Source organism: Sturnira hondurensis, unplaced genomic scaffold (genome assembly GCF_014824575.4).
Source record: "Sturnira hondurensis isolate 20B ecotype Veracruz unplaced genomic scaffold, ASM1482457v3 Scaffold0021632, whole genome shotgun sequence".
Lineage (NCBI taxonomy): Eukaryota > Metazoa > Chordata > Mammalia > Chiroptera > Phyllostomidae > Sturnira > Sturnira hondurensis.
The window spans coordinates 4,657,266-4,678,426 of NW_028094263.1; the positions used below are offsets into that span (position 1 = coordinate 4,657,266).

General features: G+C 60.3%; 3 protein-coding genes across 3 annotated transcripts; 2 read left to right on the top strand and 1 right to left on the bottom strand.

Annotated features, from left to right (window-relative positions):
- The first annotated feature begins 1,232 nt into the window (after positions 1-1,232).
- Positions 1,233-2,682, top strand: TCAP (titin-cap). The gene is made up of 2 exons (XM_037033240.1): positions 1,233-1,653; positions 1,855-2,682. The coding sequence occupies exons 1-2, from the start codon at positions 1,544-1,546 to the stop codon at positions 2,246-2,248; spliced, it is 504 nt and encodes a 167-aa protein (XP_036889135.1). The 5' UTR covers positions 1,233-1,543; the 3' UTR covers positions 2,249-2,682.
- A 2,170-nt stretch (positions 2,683-4,852) lies between these two features.
- On the top strand, positions 4,853-6,612 carry PNMT (phenylethanolamine N-methyltransferase). The gene is made up of 3 exons (XM_037033335.1): positions 4,853-5,151; positions 5,748-5,955; positions 6,082-6,612. Exons 1-3 carry the CDS (start codon positions 4,950-4,952, stop codon positions 6,521-6,523), a joined length of 852 nt encoding a protein of 283 aa, XP_036889230.1. The 5' UTR covers positions 4,853-4,949; the 3' UTR covers positions 6,524-6,612.
- Positions 6,613-7,164: 552 nt separating this feature from the next.
- On the bottom strand, positions 7,165-21,161 carry PGAP3 (post-GPI attachment to proteins phospholipase 3). Its single transcript, XM_037033408.1, has 8 exons — positions 20,897-21,161; positions 19,572-19,669; positions 18,614-18,766; positions 11,045-11,107; positions 9,897-9,958; positions 9,472-9,608; positions 8,997-9,201; positions 7,165-8,839 (listed from the first exon to the last, which is right to left on the bottom strand). The coding sequence occupies exons 1-8, from the start codon at positions 21,075-21,077 to the stop codon at positions 8,776-8,778; spliced, it is 963 nt and encodes a 320-aa protein (XP_036889303.1). The 5' UTR covers positions 21,078-21,161; the 3' UTR covers positions 7,165-8,775.

Consider the following 21,161-nt stretch of genomic DNA (forward strand, 5'->3'; position numbering starts at 1 on the left):
TGCTCCACCCCCACACCCGGCTTCCTGCGAGGGAGGGCCAGGTTGAGGTCTCCAGGCCAGGATCTGGGAGGAGGTAGGGGAGACCCAGCAGAGCCCACAGCAGGCCCGGGCTGTTCCTAGGATGCCAGGTCCCACCAGGGGTCTGAAGATGGGGTCTCAGCTTCCTGGTCACTGAGGCTTCTCGGGGATCTCTGCCCAGCCACACTCACTCGGGACAGCGTGGAGTCTGGCGAGGCCAGGGCTCCCAGAGGAGCCGGCTTGCCTGGGTTGGGGTGGTGTATCCTGCTCCTGGCTGGCGTGTAACCCTGGGCAAATCTGTGTCTCAGCCCCCACTTCCTAATTTTTTGTAAACATAGAACCCATTATGTCACAGGGCTAGTACAAGGTTAAAAAGGTAATCAAGACTCAGGTGTAGTGCCCCAGTAATGAAGAGTATGCAGTTCTGCCCCAGGTGGGCACCAGCTTTCCCCACGAGGTCCCCATCTCAGCCCCTGTCACTGCCTTCCTGGTGCCCTCTGCTTCTCCACTCAGCATTTCACATTCGTTCTCCCCTGTGCCTGCTTCACTGTGTCAGCTTCTTGCACCAAAATTGCTGCTCTTAGGTGCTGGGCTGTCCCGGCAGCTGCCCTGCTCCCCGTGCCCCAGGGCCAGGCCCCACCCAGGCACAGCGTTGGAGCTGGCAGGCCCCAGAGCTCTGGTCAGGCCATCATGACCGGAAAGTGGGGAAGTGAGGCCACGCCCACTTACAGCTGGTTTGGGCCAGATCTGCTGCTGTCACTCATTGGAGCCCCCAGGTTGCCACCTCGCTCCACTTCACCCCACCCTTGGGGTGTTGGGAGCAGAGCTGGAGGCCACTCCCAGACCTACTGGCTGGACTCCAGAGACCACTTCTCTTGACCACTGGCCCCCGGGGAGAACAGCTGGCAAAGGTCCGCACCAGGCTCCCAGGTGTGGGGTGACGTCCAGGATCCCTGCCGGAGTAGGGGTGGCCATGGAGAGCTGGGCCTTTATATGCAAGCACCTGAGAATATTGTTCTGTCCCTTCCTGTAGAGGGGACAGTCCAGGGGTGTGCCCTTGAACCCAGGCTGAGGAGAGTGGTGGGATGGGGGGAACTGACCGCCTGGTGCAGAGCCCAGAGGGGCCTCGGAGCCTGCACTTCCCTGCTCGGTTTACAGACAAGCCACTGTCCTCCCTGGGGCTGGGCTGGCGGGGCGACAGAGAACAGGTGCCAAGGTGGCACGAGGCAGGGCATGTGCCTGGTATTGGACAGTGTCTGAGGAGTGTCAGGCGCTCGGAGGTGTCGCTCTGAAGACCCCTTCCCCCAGCAGAGGGCCTGGATCTCTTGAGAACCTGACCACCTACTGGAGGCCATCAGGAGTCCAGGGATCCCAGCCCCCACCCTGGGCCCAAAGGCCCCCATCAGAGTCTTGGCTCTGCTTATAGCATCTGACGCCAGAGGGGCTGAAAATAGCCCCTGGAGGAGGGGGGAGGGGGCTATTTAAAGGGCCTGGGAGGAGCGGTGCTGAGGGAGTGAGGCTGACCATGGCCACTTCAGAGCTGAGCTGTCAGGTGTCTGAGGAGAACCGTGAGCGCCGAGAGGCCTTCTGGGCCGAGTGGAAGGATCTGACGCTGTCCACGAGGCCTGAGGAGGGGTGAGCGCTGGCCAGCTGGGGGTCGCTGCTCCCCTCCTTTACAGCACCCTCCCTGAGCCTGGGGAGGCCAGAGCGCAAGGTTTCTGGGGGTGGGCGGTGAGGAGGGGTGACCCCTCCTGCACCCAGGGGGTCCCCTGCCTGGCCAGTGACCGGAGGGCAGCGGCTCTCGGGAGCTCAGTGTCCCCTCCCCTGTCCCCCCAGTTGCTCCCTGCATGAGGAGGACGCCCAGCGACGTGAGACCTACCACCAGCAGGGGCAGTGCCAGGCGCTGGTGCAGCGGTCCCCCTGGTTGGTGATGCGTATGGGCATCCTCGGCCGAGGGCTGCAGGAGTACCTGCTGCCTTACCAGAGGGTGCTGCCGCTGCCCATCTTCACCCCCACGAAGGTGGGCGCCGCCAAGGAAGAACGCGAGGATACCCCCATCCAGCTGCGGGAGCTGCTGGCACTGGAGACGGCCTTGGGCGGCCAGTGTATGGAACGCCAGGACATGGCAGAGATCACCAAGCAGCTGCCGCCTGTGGTGTCAGTCAGCAAGCCTGGCACCCTTCGTCGCTCTCTGTCCCGCTCCATGTCCCAGGAAGCACAGAGAGGCTGAGAGAGACTGACCCGGGCTCCACTGTGCCCACACCGGGCTGGGCCCTTCCTGGCTAGGGCCATGGAGGGGAGCTGCTGGCCGTGGATGCTTCGTAGTTTGCCCAGAGTTGGGGGCTAGGCACAGAGGGAGCTGGAGCCCAGGATGCCTGGGTCCCCTGAGTTCCCAAAGGAAGGGGAGCGAAGACAATGGGCACTAAATGTGGAGAGCTAGGGGCCAGCACAGCTGAACACCCCCAGCCCATGGAGAAGGGTCAAAGGGTGCTGGTGAGGGAGAGGCACTTGAGAGGGGTGACCCAGCTTAGAGGAGGCCAAGGAAGGTGTCAGGAAGTCTGGAATGGTCTGGGAAGAGGCTCGGAGAAGAGGGAGGGGAACATGGAGAGGCAGGTGGAGCCCCCAGCACCCTGTTAGCGCTGCAATAAATGCTCAATGGCGTTCCAGTTTCGAGTCTCCTTGTGGTTGGGGGGGGCCTGCCCATTGGGATCCCCCCTCCCCGTGCCCACTTCTGGGAGCAGGCCCTGCTCCTGGGCTAAATATGGCAGAGCAAGTGGGTGCATCCCATGTTTGGGGGGGAACAGAGCTGCAGTCGGGACTGTCTGTCCAGTTCTCCTTGGGCAGCCTGACTCAGCCTGCAGGCCTGCCCTCGGAGCCCAGTCCCCTGGCGCTGGGCAGTGCCCAGGAGGCCAGCTGGCACCCAGGGTTTGTGTAGATGATCCCTTGGAGAATATGGAGGGAGCTGGCGCTAAGACCGTCCTTGGTGGTGCCTCAGTGTGCGATGGGGTCAGTGACCCCAGGGCTGACCTGCCTCTCGGGTCTAAATCCAGACAAAAGCGGTCCCTGGCTGCCACAGGTGCCCCACCCTTCCCTCTCCGGGGAGCCGAGGGTGGGTCGTTAGGGTTGCGGTGGGGGCCAGGTTCCTGTCCATGACCCCTGCAGCTGTCGCGGTGACTCATGTTCCAACCTGGCTGCCCAGCCCAACAAGGAGACACTTAGGACAAGATGGGTGGGTGCGGGTGGAGGTGCGTGGGCTGGCCCGGGGCCCATCTTGGCAGGGGACCTGTAGCACAGGAGCCCCAAACCAGGGAGCCACATGAATGTTCACGATGTTCCGACAAAAACTGCCCAGAGGACCAGCAGACGGGGCCCTGCCCTTTATCACTCGCGTTCCGGGCCGGGGAGGGGTGGACCCACGGCCGGAGTCAGCGCGGGGGAGCGCGCGCCTGCCCCAGTCCCAGGCTCGGCCTTTAGGAGGGTCCAGACAAAGGCAGCAGGGGTCCAGGGCGCACGAACCCGCGCCTGGCCCGGAGCTCCGTGACATCCGTGCGCACCGAGCAGAAGGAAAAGGTCGAGCAGCAGTCACAGGACCGGCAGCAGCTTCCGAGAAGAGATAAGGAGGGAGCTCCCGTCAGCCGATTCCCAAAACAACTCGCATTCCTTCTGCCCAGCGCGGCCAGCCCCCGTCCCGGGGGTGGGGGCGGGAGAGCCGCGCACCGGCCCTCAGTAGCCTGCCCAGGGCGGAGAGGCACTGGACTGGCCTCGAAGTGTCCCACTCGGGGGGCACCAAAGAGATGGCCCTGCAACAATCCCCCCCCCCCCCGTTGGAAGGATGCGCGGGGACGTGGCATCTTGACAGCCCGGGATCTGGAAGCCAAGCCGGACCCGAGGTCCGCCCCGCGTCCCGCCCCAAGGGGGCTGAAGTGGGGGCAGAAACCCAAGACCGGTCGGACCCCAAGTCCCTTGGCGCCCGAAAACTGAGGCCTCAACCCCTCGGGCCCTGGCAGCCCGGAGGATGGCCCTGCTCCTCCCGTCCTCACCTGGGACCCGGGTCCCAGACATGGCGGGGAAGTCCCGAGCCTTCCGCCCCCGCGGGCCCCTGATAAGCGCCTGGAAGCCTGCAGGGCAGGCAGGGAAGGTCCCACTGTCCACCCCTTAAGTGCATTAGCCCCGCGCGCGTTCCCTATCGTCGCCACCATCGGACGGGTGTGGCGAGATCTGCTCTGGAGCCTCAGGGCAAAAGTGGCCAGAACGCGCTGTCCTCTCCGTAGTGGGGCGGGCGAGGGGCACTGGGGGACGCAAGCGGGGCAGGAAAGTATGAAAAAAGATGCCCGGGGAGGGGCGGAGAAGGGGCGTCGGGGGGACCTACTGAGGACAGGGGTGGATGCTGGACAGGGTGTCCCGGAGAAGAGGAGCCGGACGTGGGCGCTGGGCCCGGGCAGGAGAGCGCTGGGCCATGGGGACTGGGGACTGGGGACTGGGGACTGGAGACGGCGCTGGTTCGAACCCGGGCACAAGAGAAGGGACGGCAGGCCGGCGACAGGGGCGCACGGCGGCGGGAGCTGGAGCAGAACCACGCGGGGAGCCGCGGGCTGGCGGGGTCGGGGATCTAAGGGTTATGCGGGCCGGAGGCTCAGGTGCAGGACCCGGAACGGGCCACGAGAGGCAAAGGGTGGAGGGGGCAGCGGGAGCAAAGGCGGGGGGGGGGGCGGGGACGGATGTTCCAGCGGCGGCCACCGCCCACACCCCCGTGCGTCGGCGGCGGGGACGGTGAGGCAGACGGATGGGGTGGGGGAAACGCGGCGCGCGTGGCCCGGGGCGGCTCTGCGCCGAGTCGCCGCCCCCGCAGCGGAGGAGCTGGGGGCGGGGGTCCAGCCGCAGATAAACGGGCGGGGAGGCTGGCGGGGCACAGGCTGGGCAGCGGCAGCGTCATGAGCACCGGGGGCCCGAGTCCCGCGGCGGCGGCAGCCCAGGACGCGCTCCCGGACCTGGCGGCGATCGCCTTGGCCTACCAGCGGTTCGAGCCCCGCGCCTACCTGCTCAACAACTACGCGCCCCCGCGGGGGGACCTGGGCAACCCTGACGGCGTCGGGCCTTGGAAGCTGCGTTGCTTGGCGCAGACCTTCGCCACCGGTGAGTGCGGGGAAACTGAGGCACAGAGGACAAGAAGTCATCAGGGAGCTAAAGGGGCGCATGACAAAGCCAGGTGGGGACCAAGGAGCAGGTGGTTAAGAGGTTAAAACTAGAGGACTGAGAGGCGCCATGCTCCTCAGACGAGGGGTGAAGGAGAGAGACCGGCGGACCGGGCTGGAGGTGGGGGTGGGTGCTTGGAACTGAGGGTCCGGAGGGCAGGGCAGGGGTCGGAATCCAGAGAGACGCGGAGAAGGAAACGCAGGCGAAGATCGGAGATGGGGGGAGAGGCGAGACAGCTGGAAGGAACGGCCAGGCGCCTGCGGGTTCCCCCACGTGGCCCTCACGGGCAGGTAGTTTTATGGAAGTGGAACCTGAGTCTCAAAGGGTTAAATTCCTTTCCCGGGGTGTTTGCAGATGTTGAAACCGGGACTCAAGACTCGTTAGTGCTACTCCAGACCCAGTGCTTTTTCCAGACATAGACGCTCAGAGGGAGAAGGGGGGAGGGGAGGAGACGAGCAGGTAAGGGAGGAGTGATGGAGGCAAGGGGCGGCTGGGACAGGCCTGGCACTGGGACCCTCTTCCTCTGCCCGGCCCAGGAGAGGTGTCTGGACGCACTCTCATCGACATCGGCTCGGGCCCCACCGTGTACCAGCTGCTCAGCGCCTGCGCGCACTTCGAGGACATCACCATGACCGACTTCCTGGAGGTGAACCGCCAGGAGCTGGGGCTCTGGCTGCGGGGAGAGCCTGGGTGCTTCGACTGGAGCGTGTACAGCCGGCACGTCTGCCTCATTGAGGGCAAGGGGTACGGCCAGGGGGTGAGGGTCCGGCGGGGGTCCTCCCATGCTGTGGCTGGTGGGGGAGGCAACAGGGCACTGAGCCTGGGGCCGGACTGAGCCCTGGCCCTGACGCCCCTTCTGTCGCCGCACAGTGAGTCCTGGCAGGAGAAGGAGAACCAACTGCGAGCTAAGGTGAAGCGGGTCCTGCCCATCGACGTGCACCAGCCCCAGCCCCTGGGTGCTGGGGACCTGGCGCCCCTGCCCGCCGACGCCCTGGTCTCTACCTTCTGCCTGGAGGCAGTGAGCCCTGACTTTGCCAGCTTCCAGCGGGCTCTGGACCACATCACCACACTGCTAAGGCCTGGGGGGCACCTCCTCCTCATCGGGGCCCTGGAGGAGTCGTGGTACCTGGCCGGAGAGGCCAGGCTGCTGGTGGTGCCTGTGCAGGAGGAGGAGGTGAGGAAGGCCCTAGTGTGCAGCGGCTATGAGGTGCGGGACCTACGCACCTACACCATGCCCGCCCGTCTCCGAACGGGCGTGGATGATGTCAGAGGCATCTTCTTTGCCTGGGCTCAGAAGAAGGTTGGGGCGTGAGGCTCCAGGGCACCCAGTGCTGGCAGCCCTCATCCACCCAGATTCTCTGTGACCCGAGGTGGCATATAATAAAGAAATGTCGCAACTGCTGTGTGTCTGGGGCTCTCCTGGGAAGCAACAAGGGCCCAGAGCTCTCCCTGGTGTTGCAGGGGTGCGGGAGTCACCAACTCTAGCCCCCCTTTTTCCCAGAAGCTTTTATGAAGATAGGTTTCTGTATGAGCCCTTTTTCCCAAACTAAGGAAGCCTAGATCAGAGAGACATCCGTCAGCACCTGCTGTGGGCCAGGCACCTACTAGGTCCACTGGTCCACACACTTAGCAGAAGGTTCTGTTTTCCCGTTTGCAGGTGAAGCTTAGAAAGGTTCAGACTGGTGGGGGCGAGGGCTGGTGAGGGAGGCTGAGGTGGAAATTGCAGGGGGCAGGGTTACAGTCCAGGCTCAAACTGAGCCCTGGGCGGTGAGGGAGGAAGAACAAGCACCAGCTCCCTCCCCAGCTGGACTGGAGCTCTGCCCAGCTCTGCTGCGGTTCCGCATCTGGTCCTTTCCCCCCCAACACCTACCGAGAGACCCCCGCCTGTCTGTCTTTTCCAGCGCCCCCCCCAGCCCACCTTACTCACACAAATGACATACATGCACACGAGGGTAGGTGATGCTGAAAATTGGTTTATTAAGAATGTCCTTTGCTACCCTCCAACCTTAAAATAGTTCTCAGGATCAAAACGGATTAACACGGGCCGCCCCAGTCCCTGCAGTTGGAGTCCTAGCATAGTGTCCCTGCTCTCAGCAAGGGACAAGGCGGCAGGGAAAGGAGCAAGGACCCTGACCCCCTGCTCCGAGCAGAGGTTGCCTTTGGATGGAGTTTCTGGAGCTCCATATTCCGTCCTCGTGTGGCAGGAATGGGTAGGGGCTGCCAGCAGTGAGCAGGGGTCACCTTTACTGGGGTGCAGGCACAGTGTGGCCCCTGCCAGCTACAGCTGTTTCCCCTCCTCTCTCAGGCTCCCTGTCCCCCCACCCCACCCAGGGTCCAGGCTGGGCACTGGGGCGGGGGAGGAGACAGGGAGGCTGGAGGGGCCAGAGGACCCCCATTTCTTTCCTCCTTCCGCTCCCCAAGGGCTGGTTCTGGAGAGTGATCTTGAGTTGTGTGTGGGCCCTGTGTGGTTTGGAGAGGGGACAACTGACAAGCACACAGACACACATACGGCCCAGATGCCCATACCCCCAGCCAGATGTCGGGTGTATCCTGGCTCCTGCCCGCCCGGGGCTCTGTGCAGCGCTGGCGCTCAGTATCCAGTTGTTGACCGTGACTTGATTCCCCCGTCCTGCTCCGACCCCCCCTCACTGTGTGGCACACTCACCTGCACCCACACTCATCTCATACTTACTCTACGCATATTCCCCTGACCCCCACTAACCTCCTGCCTCCATCGCTTTAACAACTCACACCCTCTCCCCACGCTCCACACCACACCAGGCCAGGGCTCACACGCACGGTCTCGCTCAGCACCCCACACGCCCCTGGCCTGTGCCCACCACATCTCCTGCGCACTCAGGCTGGCCCACACCCCCTCACACGCTGTGTGCAGGCTCCCAGCTAGAAGAGCACCACGGGCCAGCAGGGGTCCCTGTCCTTGGTTCTCTGGGGCCCTGGCCCCAAAGGGGGAGTGTGTGAGGCTTCCTGGGGCTCTGGTCATGGCACCAGTCAGGGTGACACTGCTCCGCAATCCCAGCAGCTTGGTCCCTTCAGATCTCATGGGAGGAATGAGATCAGCCTTAAAACGTGGGCAGCCAAGGAGCAAGAGTCTAGTGCCACCTAGTGGTCCCTGGAGGAGGGCACGGGGTTAACAGGAGGGGACTCCACTATACCCGGGAAGGCCTGGTACTTGGTCTCCCAGCTACAGTGAGGGCTCTGGCAACCACCCAGGCAGTGGGTGGGGACGGGTGAGGAGGTGACTGACAGAGAAGAGGGGGCAGTGCTCCTCTCGGTGGAGCTAACACAGCTCCAGCCCAGTTCAGTCCAGGAGCCAGAGGGACTGCCCATCCTCTAGCCCCAGATCCTCAGAGGCCAGGCCCGAACAGACACAAGGCCTGTGAGGGCCACGTGGGGGTGAGCAAGGTAGTGGGCAAAGTACATGATTCTGGGCCCACACCTTTTGTGTCTAAGTTCAAAAAATAAACCGTCTCGAGGACTGAGGAGAAGAGGAGCCTGCAGGGAGGGCGCAGAATCCCCAGGAGGGCAGACCCACTGCCAGGGCCTTCAGTCCAGCTTGAATGTGGCCTTCGACTGCTTCAGCAGGTACAAGCTGTCCTCTTCCAGGAAGCTGCGAGGGTAAAAGCAGTCGCTGAAGCCTAGCTCTGAGCGCGCCCCCTGGGGGCAGGGTGGGGTGAGCGCAGGCAAGCCGGCAGCGGGCGGCACAGCGGAGAGCGCAGTCTCCGCTGTTTCAGGTGGGAGTAGTTTCAGGCGGGAGTAGCACCCACCTGAAAAAGAGCACGTGGACGGGGATGGTGCTGATGTGCCAGATGGCGTGGGCATCCAGGACCCAGAAGAGGGGCGGGAAGTCCAGCAGTTCGAGCAGGGACAGCCCCTGCAGCAGCAGGACCACCACCATGCACTTGCGCACGTGAGGCAGCTGCTGCTGGTTCCACAGGCACCAGGCCAGCCACCACACCAAGTTCACCAGGCCTGGGTGGGCGGGGCGGGGCGAGCTCACACCCTGCACTTCCGTCTCCCCCCATCCCGCCCTGCCCTATGCCCAGTCCCTCTGACCCCTGGGCCACCTCAGACTTCCCCTCCAGCCTCCCCCCACCTCCTACCCCAAATCTTCCCCCTTCCCCACCCAAGGACCTCTCCAGAACCTCCTTCTCCAGGAACGGCACCAACAGCCCCCCACCTCCACCCCAAACCAGCGGTTCTTCAGCTGTTCCAGCCCGCTGGACCCCGGTCCTGCCTCACCAATTGCCACATTGGCAGCCAGGTTGTAGCCATAGTCAAAGCGGACGAGGCCCAGGTAGGAGACGTGTGCGGTCAGCAGGAGCAGCAGGAGAGCCCGGAAGGCACTGGCCACTGTCGGGTGCTGCAGCCCCACAGTCCTGCCCCGTGTGCAGAGCTGCTCAGGTCGGGGGTGGCCTGTCCCCAGCAGCATCCCCTGGGGCGTCCCCTCACCCAACATCAGTGCTTGGAAGCCACTGCCCCCCTCCCTCCCCACAACAGGCAGGCTGGGCAGGCCTCCAACCCCACCCCCTCCACCCCAGGCCTGGGGTCAAGCACTACAGCTCCTTGGAAAGAGCCAGAGCCCCAAGTTCTACCCCAGGTGGCTGGGTAACCCCTTTCTGCCCCCGGGGCTGATTGTGCCCCTGCAGCAGCCGAGGCAGGCTCACCTGACGCAGCACAGGTAGATGGAGTGTAGGATGACGGTGGAGGCACAGAAGTAGTCCATTTTCTGAGGACAGGGAGAGTTGGATGAGGGGCCAGCCAGAGGGCAGCAGGAGGTGGGTGAGCCTTTGTGGGGGGCAGGACCCAGAGAGGACCCCCCAGGGACTGGGGCTGGGGACGAGGGGTGGGGACAGAGGCACAGCCAGGGTCCGAGGCCCGTGATCAGTGGGGTCGGTGTCTCCTGCTTCTGCTGCCTATTGCTGTTTCGCTTCTAAATTTAATGGGCTGGACCTTGTATTACCCCCCGCCTCCTAACACATAACACAATTTTTTACAAACTGTGCCGAAGGAGCGAAGCGTTGGGGTGATGGCAAGGACGCCTGCCAAGAGTCCTGCACATCCAAACCTGCGCCAGAGCTCAGAGCTCGGCCTGGAGCTCGGCGGCTGTGGGCTCTAGTCCTGACCCCACCCCTTCAGTGGCTGGGGGAGCCTGAGCAAGTGATTTCACCTTCCCGGGGGGCCCAGCGGCCTCATCCGTCAGGAAGAGCCAACCGCCTTGGCCAGGCAGCTCCCGTGGTCCAATACACCACAGCTAAGGGTTTAATCCCTGGTCAGGGCACGTACCAAAAACAACCACTGAACGTAGAAGTAGGACAACAAATAGGTGTTTCTATCTCCCCCCTTGCTAAAATCAATTAAAAAATTAAGATAAAATCTAAAAAAAAAAAAAAAGCTCTGGCTGGTGTGGCTCAGCTGGCTGGAGTCCCGTTCCATGGACCAAAAGGTTTCAGATTCGATTCTGGTCGGGGTGCACACCCAGGCCGTGGGCTCTCTCCCCTGTTGGGGTGCATGTGAGAAGGCAACCAAGTAATGTTTCTCTCACATCTAAGTTTCAGTCTCTCTCTCTCCCCGCCTCCTACACCACCCTTCCTCTCTTTAAAAGCAATGAAAAATGTCCTCAGATGAGGATAAAAAAAGAAGAAGAGCCAATAATCACCACACCCATCTCACAAGGGTGAGGTGAGGCCCAAGGGCACTAACAGGGTTACAAGGCCCAGAACAGAGTGGGGGGCTCCCAGACTGGGTCAACAGGAGACCTGAGAGCAGGCTCCGCCCCTCCCCTCTGTGCGGCAGGATGGGGGGGGGTGCTCACCTCTGTGAGGTCCGTGTCCCTGGTGTGGAAGACCGTGGACCAGAACCAAGCATTAAGGGAGACCTGAGGAGGAAGGCAGCTGGTGAGGCACCCCAACGGGAGAAAGACGCCCCCCCCAGGCCTCACACCTGTCTTCCCTTTGGGAAGGGGCAGAGAAACGAGCTTCCCCTCCCTCCTGGAGCCCACTAAACAAACCTGTGCCTGCCACCCCCACCTGGCCCAACTCCCTCAGGCCCAACTTCCCACCCCTGACCCCCAAGGGGATGGGGGTCTTAAAACCTCCACAGGTTTCTGGCCTGGGAACCAGTTCTGGCAAAGTCAAGCTCTCCCAGGTTACTCAACCCTAAGACAACAGCCCCTGGGGGCGCCTCGCCTCCTTCCCCAACTGGCAGGTGAGGACAGCTCCACCCGGCCAGGGGAGCTAGTGACCTCAGCCTCTGGAGGCAGGAATGAAGTGGGTGGGGTGGAGGGGCTCGAGCCAGCTTGGGGTGTGTCTAGAGCAAGCAAGAGAGGGAGATCAAGCAGATCCCACTGGGGCCAAGTCTCAGAGGAGGAGGAGGAGGCTTGCCAACCGAGCCCTGCTTCCTCCTGGCTGGGCCGGTCCAACCCGCTGGGCCTGCGGCTGCTACGTGGAGCAGGGCTGGAGGGGGCTGTGGTGGGCATGGACCCAGGGGAGTAGCTGCTGCCTTCTCCCTGGAAACAAACTGCAAGGAGAGAGCACACCCTGCCTTATAAATGAGCCCTGGATCTTGTGGGAGCTGGTGCTGGCACTCGTTTCAGGGACGGCCCAGATCCACACAGAGGCCCAAGTTACTGAAAGAAGGGTGGGCTGGGGTGGAGATACTCCCAGGGGCTGGGAGGAAGGGCTGGGGAGCCGGAGACAACCACTTAAAGGAAGAAGGAGTCAGCCCGAGTGCCCTGGGGGTAGGGAGGGATGCGCTAGGGTGGGACTACCCCACCAGAGATTGGGAAGGCCAGGAGTGGCTCACTGGGGTCCAGTACACCAGGAAAGCTGGCCAGGCAGGGGACGGAGGGCGCAGGGTAAGAAGCCGCACTCCACCAGGTGCTTTGGCAGGAAGCTCAGCCAGTAGGATGCGTTCCCTCATGCACGTGCTCCTGAGACAATGGGAAGGGGGCTGGCAGGGCTCTCCTTGCAAAGCCAGTCAGCCCTGAAAGTCTCTGCAGCCCCCTCGTACCAGCCTGTCTGGCCTGAGTCTCTCTGTCTCCGAGCTTCCCCCCCCCACCCCGGGACAAACCGGGGACCGGCCCAGATGCTCCTTCATCCCCTTCCAGCCCTGGTGGCAGGTGGTTATTCTGGGTCAGCCGGTTTCCTCCTTCGAGGGTGGCTGCCCTGTCCGGTCCTGTCCCTCGTGCTGCCCTTTCCCCAGAGTCGGGAACGGAGGCATGGTCTGGAAGCTAAGAAATGGGACAAAACTGGGAGGCTCCTTGGACGGTGCCCCAGAGTCAGCATGGAAAGAGAGGCGGGCTCAGGGCTGGAGACCCCGGTGAGCCTGTGGGCCAGGTCTCCTGGGCAGGCCAGGGACAGGGACACCCTCATGGAGAATGGCCCTGAAGTCAGCATGAGGGCGAGGGGGGTGGAGGGGCAGGCAGAAGGGGCTGGATGCCAGCCAGACCTCCTTGTCATCAGGCAGGAAGGGGGAGGTGACACAAAGACGGAGCTTAGTGGTGGCTGGAGCCCTGGAAGCAGGGTGGTTGTACAGGGCCAGGGCTTAGCTTTGGGCACTGGGGTGGGGGCTGCTTGGTCCCCGGTTCAACTGCCTCTGCACCCCCAAAAAGTCCCCTCTCCACTGGGCAGTATCCCATTATTGGGGGGCTCCTCTTCTGACCCTCTCCTCAGGCCCTGGAGACAGGAGAATGTAGCCCTGGCTGGTGTGGCTCAGTGGATTGGGTGCCGGCCTGCAGGCCAAAGGGTCACTGGTTTGATTCCCAGTCAGGGCACAGGCCTGGGTTTTGAGCCAGGTCCCAGTTGGGGGAGTGCAAGAGGCAACTGATAGATGTATCTCACACATCCGAGTCTCTCTCCCTCTCTTTCCCCCTCCCTTCACCTCTCTCTACATAAATAAATAAAACCCTAAGTTTTTTAAAAAAACCTAGGCCCTAGGGCCAGACTGCCAGCGCTCAAAGTCCAGCTCTTGCATTTCCTGTGTGTCCTTGGGCAGGTTATTTAGCCTTGCTGGGCCTCAGTTTTCTCATCTGTAAAATGTGAATAATCATACTGTTGCTAAGGATGTTAGGAGGAATATAGGTACAGCCGTGCCCAGGACACGGTGAAACAGTAGGTGGTGTTTTTCCCCACCCTGCTGACCAGCACAGAGCCCTCCCGCCTCTCCACAGACCGGAAAGGCCAAGTCTGACGCCCTCTCTCCCTAAGGGCCAGGGAAGCCTGTGGGGAGAAGAGCTGGTCTCCCCACAGCTGCCCAGGCCCATCCCACAGTCCTGGGCTGGGGACAGAATGTCTGAGCCTTTACGAAGAGAGGGACCCTTGGTCGAAGTCCTGACTTAGCCCCTGATTAGCTGTTTGATCTTGAGCAAATAACAGCACCCTGTGCCTCAGCCACCGCACCTGCTGCATCTGCAAAACAGGGTCGTAGCAGAGCTCCCTGCAGGCACCTGGTGGGAGGAACCAGACGTGGGCTCCGCCCCCGCCACGCCTTCCATCACACCGGTAAATATTCCTGTTTTGTTGAAGCTGCCACTGGGCCCCTGCTCCGAAAGAGGCGACTCGCGCCCCGCCCTTGTCCCCCGCGCGGAGGGGAGCCAGGGCCGCTACTCACTCCATCCCCCATGTTTGCATTGGTTAGGCAATAGCAAGTAAAGAGAATTGTTTCTATGTATCGTATATTTTGCGATTGTTTACACCTCTAAGTGTTATAACTGATATTTTGAAAAACAAATGAAGAGGAAACACCCTGTTAAATAAAACTTAACCGGCACCAAAAAAAAAAAAAGGAAATAGCAGCGGCTGGTGGAGAGGGCTGTGAGGACCTGGCACAAAGAAGCCCCTCGACGAACGCTTGCGGGACTGCCGCCTGCTCCGCAGTAGGTGCCACACACGTGTCAGTTTCCTTCATCATGTCCAACAGGCCGACCCCACACCCCTGCCCTTTACCTGGCCCCACCTTCCCCTTCCTCAAGGGTCCCAATGTGCCAGGTCAAACCATGGGTCTCCTCACTGTAGGAAGAGCGCCCCCCTCCACCCCGTTCCTGAGCTACCATCCAGTGGGCGGCGCACTGAAGGGAGGCTGGTTCCCTTCGCTCCGTTTGCGATGATCAAGACTCAAGGGAAGTGGACAGAGGGACGTGGAAGAAAGGGAAAGCCCCTCAAATGCAAATGTCTGGCTGCTCCTGGGCTCCCTGGCCAAGCAGGAGCAGAACGGGGAGGCAGATGGGGTAAGTGGCCAATCACACAGACCAGGAGGACCCCAGGCTTGCCCAGCAGGCTCCAAGAACTTCTTGTAAACACTGAAGACAGCGGGGCCAAGGGCAGGGTGCCAGTGAGGGTGGAAATGCAGGGGACAGGGAAGGCGGGGTGGAGGGAGAGCGGGAGGCTGCTTGTGTGTTGGAAAATAAGAAAATTGAGACAAAAATATCACAGCCGTGAAACTCGTTGGATGCCAAGTGAGCCCGATCTGTCAGGAATCCGACCCCTGTGCTAAGCCCCAGTGCTCGGGGCTGTCACTGACACCGTGGCGGTGGGGACAAGTGGGTCTTTAAATAGCTCAGTGTCTCAGAAGTGGGGGAGGCAGAATGTTAAATATGACGCCTGCTGCCATGCTGGGCCCCCCCACCCTGGAGGCCATGGTGTCTCACCCCCAGCCTCACGCAGGGCAGGCCCGCAGGGGCTTGCTGCTGAGAGGGATGGGGGAAGAGTCGGGTGCAGATGGGAAGCACTGGGCTTTTTACACCATCCCAAAGGAGTCTTGGGTTCCCTGCCTTTGCCTGCTGCACTGGCTTTTGTCTGAATGCTGGGAAGTCCTTCCTGAAGTCTAACCACCATCCTACTGCAGCTTTAAATGATCTCTTCTTGAAGTTTCCTCAGCAGAGGAAGGAACAGTCGGTCCCCACCCCGACAAATCACCTCGCTGAGACAGCTGGGGCTTTTCTGGCACCACAGGCTCTCGCCTCACCCTCGAGGGTCTTTCCTCGCTGGATGAAGGGGCAGGGAACTGGTGCGGCCTCCTAGGTTTAGCCCCCAGTTCCAGGGTGTACAGCACTTTGGCAGGGTCCCCCAAAGCCTGGCTGCGGCTCCACTCGAGCTCAGGCCTAAAGGTCAAAGTTTTATCAGTCCTGCTGGGAGTAGGGTCTTTTCATTTCCCAAAGGGAAAGAGGGAGACAACCCTCCGCCACAGACCTACACTGGAGCAGGCGAGAGGCCTCCCTACCCCGCCCCAACAGAAGACGCAGCCTGGGACAAAGTCCACTGCCCCACCCTCCATACAGATGGGATCCCTCCCTCCTGCAGACACACAGGACGAAAGGTCAAGTGTAAAATCCAAACATGATCCTCAGAGGCAGCGTGGACGCTGATACTCTGTCCCTTAAGGGCCTAGGGGTGGCAAGAGGGGGTTCCTTCTCCCAGAATGTCACACCCTGTAGGGGGCCCTAAAGACACAGGCCCCAGATACCTGCCTCTCCCAACCTAACAGCTACCTCTCTGTCCCTGAGGGTCCAAGGATGCCTCTGGGAAGTGTGACACCCCACCGGGAAGGAAGCTGCGTGGCTGATGGCAGTGAGATGAAAGATCCCAGAATCAGGGTGATGAAGACAGGAGCCGTGAAGTGACCACTGGCTGCTGGCACGTGCCAGCGAGACAAAGGCTGGGCCCCTCGGAGGCCCCTCAGACCTTTGGGTCTGTCCCAGGAGGCTCCAAGCTGTGTTCAGGCCAGGCTGTCCTGTGCTCTCAGTTAGGGACGAGGGCCAGGGGCAGTGCAGGCGTTGGGTCTCGACAAGGAGTGTCCCTGAAGGAGCCCCAATGAAAAGGGGACCCCATGCCCTCCTCAATTTCCCTGCCCGTCCTGTCTTCTCAGCCAGGACCGTAACCCTTTTTCTGTGAGAGGCCTAAACAGGAAGTGGTGGCTTTAGCCCACTCAGGCCTGGGACAGCCTCCTAGGTGCTGATGCCAGGCCCCTGCCTGCACAACAGTCCCTGTCTCTCAGCCTGACACGCGGGCCCCTCTCTGCTCCACCTTCCCGCCCCTGCTCCGTTCACACGGCCACATAGTGGCTGGGCTGACTGTCAAGGTTCTACCCTCTCCAGCACCCATACCTTTTTCCCCCCTGCTGTGCCCCTAACTTGGAATTCTGGGTCCAAACATCCTCTCCCATATAGGCACCTGTCTAAGGCCAACCAGGCCTGCAGGCCTCTGCCCCTCTGTGGGTGTCCCCGACAGACTTTTCCACATGGTCTCCCCAGGCTCGCAGGCTGTCTACCCAAGCCCTCCTCGGCTCTAGCGGCGCTCTGCCTCCCAGCCTGGCCAGACCTGCGCCTCCCACTGGACTCAACCAACATTTGTCCCGGCCCAGGAGACAGCCTGGGAGAGGGGCTTAGTGCTGGGGCCCTGGAGTCAGACAACCCTGGATGTTAACCTGTTTCCACTATTTGCGAACTTGATGGCTGTTGACTTTGGCCAAAGTGTTTCCTTACAGCATTAGGAGGATTAAGTGAGAAAATGTGGGTAAAAGTATTTAGGGCAATGTTCATCACGTGATTTTCCTTCCACAATTCCTAACAATTATTATTAATCTTGGTTGAATGGACAGTATTGAGGAGGGTCTGCATCTCCCAGAGGCTGCAAGGCCTCCTTCCTGCACTCCTTCCGGGGCTCAGCCAGGGCTCAGCCTGGGCTTCCTGGTGCCCCCACGCCATCGGTTTTCCTAACGTCCTCAGCCCTCATCTTCCTTGACTGTCCGGGAGAATTTGGGAGAACGGCCCACTCTCTCCTTCCTATCCACGTCCCAGGACCCCCCATCACACTACGTTCTAGTTTTCTGCATGCCTTCGCCTGTCTTCATTGCCGGCTGATCCCCTCTCTTTAGCTGTTATGTTTTGGGGTTCCTCAGGCCTCTGCCCTAGTCCCTTCCCTTCTCGCTGGTGGTCTCATCCACACGCACCACTTCTAGCACTGTCTCATAAGCGAAAACACAGGAGGCACCCCGATTCCTGCCCTCATCTAACCCACCGCTGACACTGGTCAGCACAGCCAGGGTAACGGGAGTGTGGATCCCGGAGCCCTTCCCAAGACCCTTGCCACCTCCCTAGCTACCGTGCCGAATGCTAAAGCTGCTGGGTAGCTCCTGTGTCCTCTCCTGTCCCTTTGATCTGTTCTCTGCACAGCAACCAGAATGAGCTTCCCAAACAACGTATTCATGAAACTCCTTCTCTCTGACCCTCTTCACTTCCTGATACTTTGCAAGTCAAGACCGGAAGTGCCCAGTGTACCCCCAGGCTCTCCACGGGCTGGCCCCGGCACTGCCCACCTGCCCAGCAGTCTCACACCCCATTCCCTGGCTTCCTGCATGGCAGGCCTCCTGGCCATCTAGGTCCTCATATAACCTGAGCTCACTCCTGCCCGTGCACATTCTGAGTCTCCTCAATAGATGACTCCTCCCATTCTCCCTGAATTCACTTAGTTAGCATTCACTCCCCACTCTGACCTTCCCTTGCATGCCCCTCTTCCTCAGGGAAGCCTTCCCTGATTGCCCTGCACTGATCTGGTCCCCTGTCCCACCCACAACACCTCTCTTCCACTGTACTTTTACATTCAATTGTGTGATTAGGCCCATCTGCTGGTATATACTTTTGGATCTCCAGCACCCAACACGGTACCTGGCACACAGGAGGCACTCGGGACAGGAAAGAATGGCTGCTTTGATGTCAGGAAGGTGAGTGCGGATTGTTTCCCTAAGGCTTACAGAGGTGGCTCCGATCTCAAGATCTCCATAGCGACCCTTTCCTCTCACACCCTCCCCGGGGTTGTCACAGTGCAGATCTGCACACAGTGCCCAGCCCAGGATGCTGGCTCTTCTGACCAGCCACACTGTGAAGCTCGGACCCTTCTCTGGTTACTCAGATGGAACATATTTCCGCTCCCCCCGGACGGTCTGAGACCAGGCTGAACTCCAGGTGGAGTGCGGCGGATGCTCCTGCTTCCCAACCTGGGCTGTGGTTGAGATTGCTTCCCGGTCTCCAATGCAAGAGGGGCCCTTGGAAAGACCCGTGGTTTCAGCATGCTGCCTACCCACCGCCCTTCCGTTTGTAACTTCCCCTGTCAGGGCTTTAAGTGACTTCCTCCTTGAGGACGAGAACGGTGTTTCTTTCCTCTCTCCCTCCCTCCCAAACAGCCTGGCCTAAGACTCTGCTAGGGAGGGACGGTCCCATTGGGCACCTTCCCTTTTGTCTTCCCAGGCCCGACCACCCTGCGACTGCCACTTTAGCCCTGGGAGACAGAGGGGACGCTCCGCGGGTGGAAGCCCTGTAGGGTGAGTGGCCATCTAAGAGCTCCTCTGTCCTAGACGAGGGGTGGAGCAGGAATCCTGCCAGGTTACCTACCCAGGCAAAGGCCATGCAGGTGGGGTACATGGGAGAGGAGGCTGGCACGAAGGCGCGGTAGCGGCAGAGCATCACCAGGCTGGCCAGGCCATTGAGGAAAGAGGCCGCAGCAGAAGCTGGCTCTTGGAAGAACAGGAACCGGGAGAAGGGCCACTGGAAAAGGAACACATCAGGGGGGGCCTGAGGGGTAAGCCATCCCCAGCTGGCCCAATCTAACTTTTCTTGACTTGCTGCATCAATAGGTCCTCAGCACATTCCTCCACTTGGGACCTGGCCAAGCTCTGGTTCAGGCCCTCTTTGAGTCAGGGAGCTCCCGGTCCAGGCACTGGCTGAGGGTTAGCCCTCTATCCTGGCCAGCACTCAGCCCTGTGAGCCTGGTCCCTGGGAAGGCCAGCGCGGGCAGTGTAGATGGCTCAGAATGGCCTGGTGGAGACAGTGTAGAGCTGCCGTCTAGAAGACGGGGGGCCTTATTTCCTCTCTACCACTGACTGCAGCCCTCTGAGCGAGCCTCAGCTTACTCTGTGATACATACACTGTGGAGAATAATTCTTGCCTGCAGCAGGCTGGAACAAGATCATTATTGGATCCAAAGGCACCAGCAACCTATGTCTCACTAGGCAATCTGAAGGGTATTACTATTTTAACCCAGACTCCTACTGAAGCAGCATCTTCCCCGATACTGTGGTAAGCTGGGGAGCTTCCCCTTATGGCAAGGTGGGCATGCAACACCCCTGAGAAGCCCAGTGCCACTCTTGAGGAGACCCTAGATCCTGCTCCAAATCCAGAGGCAGGACACATTGGTCCCATCTGATGCCCATAAGAAAATGAGCAGATTTTGAGAAGAACAGGCACCCCAATACAGCCATATTACTCCATTCTTCAGACTATGGGTCCAACTGGGAGGTATCTTACTCCCACCACACCACCACTGTCCACCCTCCCTGACCCTCCGACTCACCTTGCCATGGAACTGAGGCACTTCATGACCTTCCTGGAGGTAGATGCCAACAGTGATCCACATACACTCATACTTACAGTCATCCTGACAGGTCCAGCCTGAAACAGATAAAGTGGCCTAGTGACCCACCTAGGAGGGAGGCACAGAGAGAGCTTGAATGGGGCCCAAACTCAAAGCGCAGGCCAAGAGGACCTGCAGGTGAAAGAGAACCAGAAGAAATCTCAAAGGTCTAGTTTCCCATTTGGATGGGTAAAAGATGGTGGGACATACACACACGAGAAAGGGGTGTGTGTGTGTGTTCTAGGGGGTGGAGGTGTACAGTGAGTGAATCTGAGATGTTTCTTCTCTTCTCCTTTCACCCAAGAGGAGAGTCTTGGCAGCTGATGGCCTCATTTATGGACACTTGGGTTTAAATTTGTCCTTCCTGACACGGAATTTGTCCTCCCTCACCAGGGAGACACACGGCTGTCTTACCCCCCTCCTATAAAAATAAAGCCTGCATTCTTCAGTCTGACTTTTAAGGCCCCAAATTGTCTTTCCAACTTTATTTCCCAATACTTCTTTTTATGCACCCTGCTCCCTGGGGAAACCAAGCCTCTGGATCTGCCCACAGCTGCCCAGGGCCTCCACTCTGTCCCATCTGTTTAGATGGGAAAGGGGTGGTTTGGCTCACAGTCATAGAGGCCAGAACTGGAAGCTCTACATTACCACTTTCTGGCTCTGTGATTTTGGGCAGGCTGAGTTTTGCATCTGTAAAATCGAAATCTACCGCAAAGTGTGGTTAGAAATGACTATTTTGACACCCGTCACACAGAAGGTAACCACTAGGACACGGGTCCAAATTGAACGTATCTATCCAGAAGCTCTTCTTCTCAATGTTCTAAGATGATTGCTGTCCCCAAGCCCACAAAGCTACAAACGATTCCTTCCTCCCCTACACGATCCCATGGCCTAATCTACGAATCCTTTAGGGCTCGAATCATCCTCCACCTTGAACTAGAGAAGGTTCGTGCACCCATGGGAGCTGTGAGCCCCGAAGGGCAGGATCTTGGGACTCTGGTCTGATTTCAGTGTCATTCCACGAAACCGTACCCGGAAATAGTAAACGAATAGCTGTTTGAATGAATAAATAAAAAGTAAATGAAAGTCTCTGGGAAAATAAAACTGGCTGATGACCTCTCATTTCCCTGGAGCTCCACTCACACTCACAACGGATCCTGGGTAAGAAATTAAGTGAGGTTCAGAGACCGACTGCAGAGGGGTATTTGGGGGCGAAAGAGGAGGGGGCCAATATCAGGGGGCGTGGTTTAAAGGGCGGGACTTACCTGCTAAACTCATGTAGATTGGCTGACGGGACCGGAAGTGCTTCAGCGCGTCCCCCGAGCAGTTCCGCTTCTCGCATCGGAGTACGCAGTCGCGGTAGACCGGCTCGCGGTCGCCCTGGGAGCCGCAGGCCAGCGCGGCCGCCCCGGCCAGAAGTACTAGCCGTGCCGTCCTCCCGACCATCCTTCCCCTTTACCCTCCGCCGGCGGAGAAGCTTAGGAGTCTTCACATCCGGAGTAACCGGAAGTGCCTTGGTTTTCTACCTTC